The sequence below is a fragment of the Pygoscelis adeliae genome, unplaced genomic scaffold (assembly GCF_000699105.1).
Source record: "Pygoscelis adeliae isolate BGI_AS28 unplaced genomic scaffold, ASM69910v1 Scaffold92, whole genome shotgun sequence".
Classification (NCBI taxonomy): Eukaryota; Metazoa; Chordata; class Aves; order Sphenisciformes; family Spheniscidae; genus Pygoscelis; species Pygoscelis adeliae.
Window position 1 is genome coordinate 692,387 of NW_008824306.1, and position 8,355 is coordinate 700,741.

At 41.5% G+C, this 8,355-nt stretch overlaps 1 protein-coding gene across 1 annotated transcript in view; it reads left to right on the plus strand.

The window, feature by feature from the left end:
• LOC103912610 (amine oxidase [flavin-containing] B-like) overlaps positions 1–8,355 on the plus strand; it is a 49,047-nt gene that overhangs the window by 8,770 nt on the left and 31,922 nt on the right. The window contains exon 2 of the mRNA XM_009318906.1: positions 8,014–8,108. Coding sequence (XP_009317181.1) covers positions 8,014–8,108 — 95 coding nt within the window. The remainder of the gene's footprint in view (positions 1–8,013; positions 8,109–8,355) is intronic.

Here is an 8,355-nt window from a genome sequence, read left to right on the forward strand (position 1 = left end):
TGAGCGGCTGCATGGTGCTCAGTTGCCAACTGAGGTTAAACCACAACATAATATCTTTTTTTTGCTCCTTGGGGTTTCTGAAACTGTAATTTTATTATTTTTTTGAGTGATACTCATTTTAATGGCATTCATTGCTGCACAGTGATACAGCTTAGGAAGGGAGAGTATCTCCCCCCATGGTCAAAACACTTGTATCAAAAAAGAGTTGCTTTGATACCTTTCACTGTACTGTTCAGCATGTGGAGGTAAGGCATTGAGAATAACCAAGAGTGACAATTTACAGAGACCCAGGTCTACCATGTTTTTAGGTTCTGAACTATAGTTTTTGTATGTATCTTCCATGAGATTGAGTCAAATATCTAAAGTACCTTTGTAAAAGTGGCCCAAATTAGAGAAGTTAAAAAGTTACCTTCACCCTGAAAGCATATGGATGTAGGTGAGAGGCTAAGTTAATAAAAGTTATTGTCGGGTTGCAGTATCGTGTTGTCCTTGTAGACCTCTGCTTTTCAGAAGTATTGTCACCTAGACAACTCTTGGAGCAATCTGGATGCTGTGTACCTTGTCTTGCAGAGGAGCAAGAAAGCAATGAAGTGGGAAAACTGACTATTCTTCATGCTCACCACTTTTGATAGCACTGTGCCAGCCTGATGTGAACTGAGTTTCAGGCAGTGTACTCTTAGCTATGTCTGTTGTAGTGCTCCTGTTACAATTCTGAGCATGTTCCTTGAATTTATAACGGAATAGTATCCTTCACAAGAGCAAAATCCCTTGACCTTTCCATAATGTGAGGAAAGTTACAAAAAAATGCCTATATCCCCTTAACTCACGCAGACCCTGGCCCATTGTTGGTTTTGCTTTTTTGTTGTTGTTTTGTTTTTTATTTTGCTTACAATCCTTACCTATAATGCCTTGCAGGCATTATAAGGCAAATAGGGGTTCTCCTCGAAAGTTCTGTGGTGTTAAGACAGGTGGATTTTGTTTCACTGGGTACAGTGCAGCAGTTTTAGTCAGGCATTATTGTCTCAAGCCATTATTTCAATTAAAACATCTTAGCTGGCTGATGATGAATGACAGAGGTAAAGGTGACCAGCACCAGGTTCAATGTCTCGGTGGCAGAGCAGTAATCGGATTCTGTTCATTAGAGCAGTCAACACAAACAAAAACAATGCTATTAAATTGCAGTTTCTAACACAGTAATGCAATAAAGAAACTGTGGAAGATTTGAAGGAGGAAACCCACTGGTGCAAAACAGCTGCTTAGCTGCAGATAAGTACATGCCTTTTCTCTGGTTCTGCCCTCCGTCCCTTCAGTATTGCAGCGGTATGCAGACTGTATTGCGCTAATGGCACTGAACTTACAGGATGTTTTTGGGACATCTCTTAAAAGGAGGTCAGAGAACCCTGAGTGTAAACAAGGAGGCTCTTTATTTGAACTTTAGAGTAATTAGGTCTAAGCAACAGCAAACAGGATTCTTCCATTAATTGATCTAATTTTTAGGTGCTAGGAACTTACCCAGAGGCTATTACGGGTCGAAGGAGTGTTCTTCTGCATCCCCCAAAATTTACGTCAACTGCTTGGGGCATATTCCTCTTTATTTCTTCCTATTACCCTAGGTCAAACACTGCAATTGTGTTGATCGCTAACAAAGAGGTTCTCCTCAAAAGTTCTGTGATGTTAAGACAGGTGGATTTTGTTTCACTGGGTACAGTGCAGCAGTTTTAGTCAAACTCATTTATTTACTGTGTGCATTTTGCATCTGTTTCTGAGAAATGGAGAGTCAGACGTGGTAGGTAAGGGTTACTGTATGCAGACAACTAGTAGCGAGGGAAGTTGTGTTGCCGATGTGATCCCGGCAGTGCCGGCTTCTATAACTTTGTGTAGGTTTTGGCAGATTTGCTGGTTTTTCTTAACATTTCAGCAGTTTCAGGTTTTGTGATTTTTGTGAGACTCATCACTTCATTAAGAAAAGAAATTAAATTCCTGGCCCCTCTGGTCAAAATGAGACTTAGACTCAAAATCAAGAAGACGAATACAAATTTATTTATATGTAATAAATTATGGTATGTTTCCTTTTCTTGCTGTCAGTCTTGTGAAACATTTTTACATCCCACAATTTCTCCATTCACCCCAGGGCAGAAGCCTATGCTTGCAGGAAGCCTTGGCTTGTGCAGCAGGCCGAGTCGTTAGGCCGTTTCCAAGGTGCGTTTTGTGACAGATCCTCATGTCGAGCCTCGTGCTGTGTTTGTTTACTGCCCTGGACGTCATCGAGAGTGCTCAGGCTCAGACTCCGGTGCTGTGGGCTGCTCTGCCCGCTGGCTCTGGGTAAAGGAGCATCTGTTACCTGACGTCTCTGCAGACAGTGATTTAGATGTGGCCGAAGAGGTTGAAAGCAAGGCAAAAGTCCTCAAGAAAGTCGTCAGTTTTGGCTTTATTTACAAGGTACGTTGCGGCCACTACTGCTCACACAGACACGCTTGGGCTCTCAGCTGGCTGCCTGGAGGATGACTTGGCGTGCAGCTGCTGCACCTGCAAATGCACTGGGAAAACCAGGTGCTAGCCCCTGCTCGGACACATGTTGTCAAGGGGGATGCTGTCAGCAATTAACCAAGCCAGTGTAGAGCTTGTTCACACATGTATATCCAAGTTGTGGGGGCCCAACAAAGGTAAAAAATCAGCTCCTTGCCTCTTTTAAAAGTGTTGGGTGTTTCTGACCTACATCTACAGCCAATGTTTGTATGCAAGTCTCAAGTGTCTGGCATCTGTTACAAATGTTAAAACTCCCCTGGGCAGTACTTTGTAAACATATCTTTGGTGTTAAGATAAATAAATAAAGAGGAGGAGAGAGAAATAGCAGTAAATTTCATGAATCTGAGGAAATCCAGGTGTGAGACATGTAAGTTCTGCAGTAAGGCCTGCAATTAAGTACAGTGCAAGTATCATGGCAGCCTTTCTGTCTGCTGAACTTACAGTTTTAGTTGGAGAGAGAAATTTTTAAGGTTATAAAGTAAACAAATTTTTGACAGCCATCTTAGAAGCTATTAAATGAATGCCAGTGGCTTAGAGGCTCTTTCTTTGCCCCCTACATGAATTTAAATTTATAATTTGTAGATGATTTTTATAATTGCATATATGAGAGATTTTTTTTTTGTTCTTAGAAGGGAGATAATAAACATAGGGGAAAATGATAAAGTAGTGAATGATACAGAGAAGGTACATCAGGAACTGTGGGAATGCCTTCAGAAAGAAACTTTATTTACAGCTGTATAATCTGTCCCCCTCCAAGTTACCCGCCCTCTCCCTTGTACGCTGCAAGGGAATTGGGTGTAGCCCGAGGGAGAAAGAAAATCTTGCTGATGGGCTTGCTGATGTGTATTGGTTGTCTAGCTATCCAGTGTATGACAGAGGTATCCTATAAAAAAGAATAACTAAATGGAAGATGGCACAAGTATCATTTAGGGAAGTATCAGAGATGCAACTTCCAATCGTGTCCTTTCTAGTGAAATTTTTATGGAAATGCTAAGGTAAAAGGGTATTTCAGTAAATTTGCTGATTCCAGGCAGAATCAGACTGGTGTTACAAAATTTCAATCAGTTTTTTAAAAATTTACTTTAAAATGTTTTTTTAAATAATCAGATGTGTTTGACTCATTGTAGCCCATAATACATGGGAGTCAGATGAAAAATGTGACTCGTGTCACATTTGTCAATCCAAATGCAAGATTAGATTCTGCCCTAGCACGGAAATTTAAGATTTTCTCTTTAAAAAAAAAAAAAACAAACAAAAAACCCCCAAAACCCCCCCAAACCAACAAAAAAAATCCAAATTAATTGTTCTCTTAATATAAGAAAGCTGGTAATGCTAGGAAGTGAGGTTCTAATGAAGCTGTTTAATCGAATGGTTCAATTTAAGATGTTTAGCCGGTACAGAGATCTCAAACAGGAAAGAAGTAAGTTGGAACTGGTGATGAGATAATTATTGAGATTATTACATTTGAGTAAGATCCTTGTGAATGCAGCGTGCTGCACGATGGAGAAACGATTTTCGTGGCTTGAACTTGCATTATAAATTTCTGGGGGAGGCAATCTCTCGCCAGTATCTCCAAGAGGCTGCGATTGGGTACCGGGTTGCTATGGTAACGGATGAAGGCTTGCCTGGTTAAACATCATCTAAGCACAATGGTATTTTCAGTCTGGGGCTTCAAATAAGACCTATCGTCTTGGCTTCTTTGTTGTCTGCATTAATTATCTGCCTATTGATTCTCTGAGCAGAACTGCAGGTGAGGCTGCTTAACCATATGTTTTCCACTGTATATATGGCTCTCTGGTGCCCCTTGAAGAAAGCTGACCTGCAATGGAAACTGGACCGAATTACTGTCCTCTGCTAAGTGGTGGCAAAAGTGGTTGAGCCCTTATGTTGCAATTCAGATCTCATTCTGTTGAAATGCTCCTGGGGAGGAGGAGGAGAAGGTGCCACTGGGTGACAAAACATTGTGCATGAAATGGGAGTAGCAACAGCATCAGTCATGTTTTTGGATGAACTTTACATTTGAATGTGGTTGGTTGCCTCACTCGTGAGCAACAGGGACAGTATTAAAGATCTGCCTTTTGTTAGTGATGTGTGAGGGAGTGAGAGGTAAGCCAGAGGCAGTGCTGAAATGTGTGAAACTTGTGAAGGGTTAAACTTCTCAAGAGGAGATCTTATATCATGTATGACAGATTTTTCCAGGCTTTGCTTCACAGGCTTCGTGCATGCTCTGTTTGTGGCAGTTGGTGTATTAAGCACGGAGAGGCCACTCTGACTCTTGCCCAGGAAACAGGTTGTGGTTTGTAGGAGTTTCCTGCAGCAATTCTTAGTTTCTGAAAGGCAAACCTCGACCTCGTGCCCCAATATTCATGTGCTAGTATTCATTTCCATTTTAATATGTTTTTATTGCTGTTCCTGGTGCCTTATCTGTCCTTGTATCACTTTGGCTCAGAGCTCTTCCTCTGCGGCATCCAGTCCTCTTACTGTTATTATAGTAACAGTCCAAGAGCCCATTTGGGATCTTGGGTCCAGCTCCAGGGAACAAGTACGGGGTGATGTGGCAGTACCGTGATTCCAAATGTGTGAGATACCAAAAGCAGCGAAATTCCTGCTTGTCAATATTGCACTGTAACGTGGTAACAGTGGCAGCAGTCTTGCCTTATCCTGTACTGTGCATGCTATGAGGCCCAGTCCGGTCCCTCGCTGTGCCATCTGACCCTCCCGAGCCTCTGCCTTCGCTTCTTCCACCTTTTTCCCCCAGTTACGTGTTTGGCATCTCTGTTAGTGATGAGGGAGAGGAGCTAGAGGTAGGCTGTGTTCCCCGCCTTTGTCAGCAGTTATCTGCATAATTTCCCCAGCAAGACTTTGGGCCAGAAGAGAGCTGTCATGTAGGTGAGAGAAGGGGGTGGGCCACCAGCCCTTGAAAAGGGGTAAGTGGTCAGGTGGTGCTTAGTTTGGGAACCCTGTAGGCTGCAACTTTCACCATAGAGTCAAGCCCCAAGGACTCATCCCTGCCCCTATAGAGACCTGATCTGCTGGAGGGCGGGCGTGGGGCAGCGAGGTATTAATGAGCCCGATCCTCTCCTCAACACTAGTTTGGTTTTTTGTATTTGCATCAGGAAAGAGTAAACTGTTATCCATCTCTGACAGGTACATCTGTGAATGTATGGAGGAAGAAGGAGAAGGTGGCAACTGCCCCGAAATAAATAGTAGGGAGTAAATAGTAGGTAGGTGTAATAGGGAGAATGAAAGGTGCATAAGGAAACAAGGAGGTGGTATCTGGGCTGACCACTGCGAATTGGCTGCGTTTCAGTTGAGTCTAGAGAGCTATCCTTTCACAAGCTTCTCTGTCTGTTCAGCTCTTGGGAATAAATTGCCTTTGTTCCCAGCTGTACTGAAATGTCTATTCATTAGATTTTAATAAAGAAAGTAAAATCTCATATTCCTTAATCAATGTTGGTAACTGAATATTATTAATTGATTAGTCAATACCTGGTAGCATGATAAGCCGACAGAAACCTGCAGTGACAACAGCCTTCAGATTACGTATTCATTCTGTAAATTAATAACTACTATTGATCCTCTCCCAACTGATGAAATATTTGTCTTTTTTGAAGAGCAACTTTTTTTCCTTTTCCTTTAACTGGTAAGCTATATTTATTTAGGAGTTTTGTTGCCTTTTTTTCCTTCAGGAGTCAATCTTTTTTTGCAAGTTGTTTGAAGGGGTGGTCTGTGTTTGCATACCATGACTGTTTACTGTATTTTGTTCTTCCTTGGTATCCTCAAATATTTCTGAGTGTAGTCAAGGCCACTGATCCAGCCAGATGTTTTTGCAATATCATTTCCTCAATAAGGAAGTATGGAAAGACCTTAATCAGTGTCATTACTGGTTTTCTCACTAACACTTACGTGAAAACCCAAGATAAATAAGCTCATGAAGCTAGAAATAAAAGCAGGACAGTATGATCTTTTAATGGAAACATCTGCTGCTTTTCTTCAGAAAATGTCAAATCCTTTAGATAGATAGGTCTACTCCATTGTCTTTTTTTTTTTTACAGATGGGGAAACAAACAGCGTAAGTGATTTAACCAGCACAGTGCAGCAGGTTCACTGCAGTGCTGGGAACAGGACCTGGTTCTCCTACTCCCAAGCCACTAGCTGATGATCATGATGTTCTGTAGCACCTTTAGTAGCTCTCATTAATATTCTTTCTCTGTCCAGGGCTGCTATATTTTCTTCATTATTGTTTCATTCAGTCCTGCCATGCTAGCTCCGGCTGTCTCTTTTTCCTGCCAGCGCTTTTGCCATTTCTTCCGTGGCTGCCTTATGCTTGGAACAGTCTGCTTGGACAACTCCTTCTCAAAAACTACATGTACTAGGACACGGAGAGGAAACTGATTGCCTTCTGGTGGTGACAAGGCAGAGAGTCAGAAAGGATAGCTAAATTATGATGTATGAGTGTGGCTTCTAGCCTGGTCTGTGCTGAACTTTACTCAATGCATCCTATCGGTTCAAGAGGATGATACAACCCTCTAGAATGTAACTCTTGTCGTCCCACTAGAAATTCACTCAGTAGTGGCCAAAGTAAGAACTTCAGTTTATACAAATCTCGGTTTGTGTGCTGAAGTAAAAGGCAGAGATGATCTTAAGAAGTTGAGAGGTTGCAGGCTGTGTTCCCTCTGTGTTGTGCACTCTTTCTAGTTCCCTTCATTCCCATAGCGGCTTGACATACTTGCTGCAGGGCCTGGTGCTAACAATTTTCTCTGCAATTATGAGGATTTATGGCATCAGAACTAAAATTAGATGTTCCCTCCTGTATTCCCATTGTTCCCTCTCTTGGTGTCTCAGCTTCAAGAATTCGAAGATGGAAATACAAGTCTATGAAGAAAATGGATGAGGAATGAAACAATTTTTTTGGGTATACTTACCCATGTTTTTTTCTTCTTGATGCCACACACAAGCGCACGTTCTGTCTCTTCTGAGTCAGACCATGTGTTCTTCAGAAGAAACCCGTGGCCTGACTGTGTGGGAACTTTGCTTTGCTAATGTACTTTAAAACATTCATGGCTGGAAAGCAGACACAACAAGCTTCAGGAAAACTTTTGAAATTTAGGACAGTCCTAATAAAGCTTCACTTCTTCCTTTTTTTGTTGAGGTTATAAAAGATGACGTGCTGATGTTAGAAAACAGAAAGCTGTCCTCCAAGTTCTGTGCCTGGCTGGATGACTATCATGACAATTGCTGGCTTATGTATCAGAAGAGCTGAGCATGTGGTGCAAAAGGTGCTCAGCACATGTAAAATATGTGGCTTCAGTTCCATTTTATGATTACTGTGTTTTTTAATTCCACCTCACCCCCCTGGCAAAGTGTTTGAATGAAAAATTCAGGATTTTTATGGATAGCTATGTGAGCATTTACATGTCAAGTCACAAAACCCATGGGGTGCATATACAGAAGTATTCTTTAATTGTTTTTCTTTTTATGTTTTAGGTCTCTCAGCAGCGAAACTGCTGACTGAGTCAGGCTTGAATGTGGTGTTGCTGGAAGCCAATGACAGGGTTGGTGGAAGAACTTTCACCGTAAGGGTAATTATCTCAAAACCCATTTATACTACATATACATACATATACTATATACTATACGTATGTATAATTATACACACGTATGTTGTATGTGTAGATATATGTATAGTATATAGTATACATATACTATATGAATAGTGTACATAAATGTATTTATTTATCTTTCCTGCTGGAGGACCTACTTGAGGGAAAATTTCTAGAGCACTAGCAGGTGGAAAATTTCCTGATATTGTAGCAGCAAGAGGAGGGA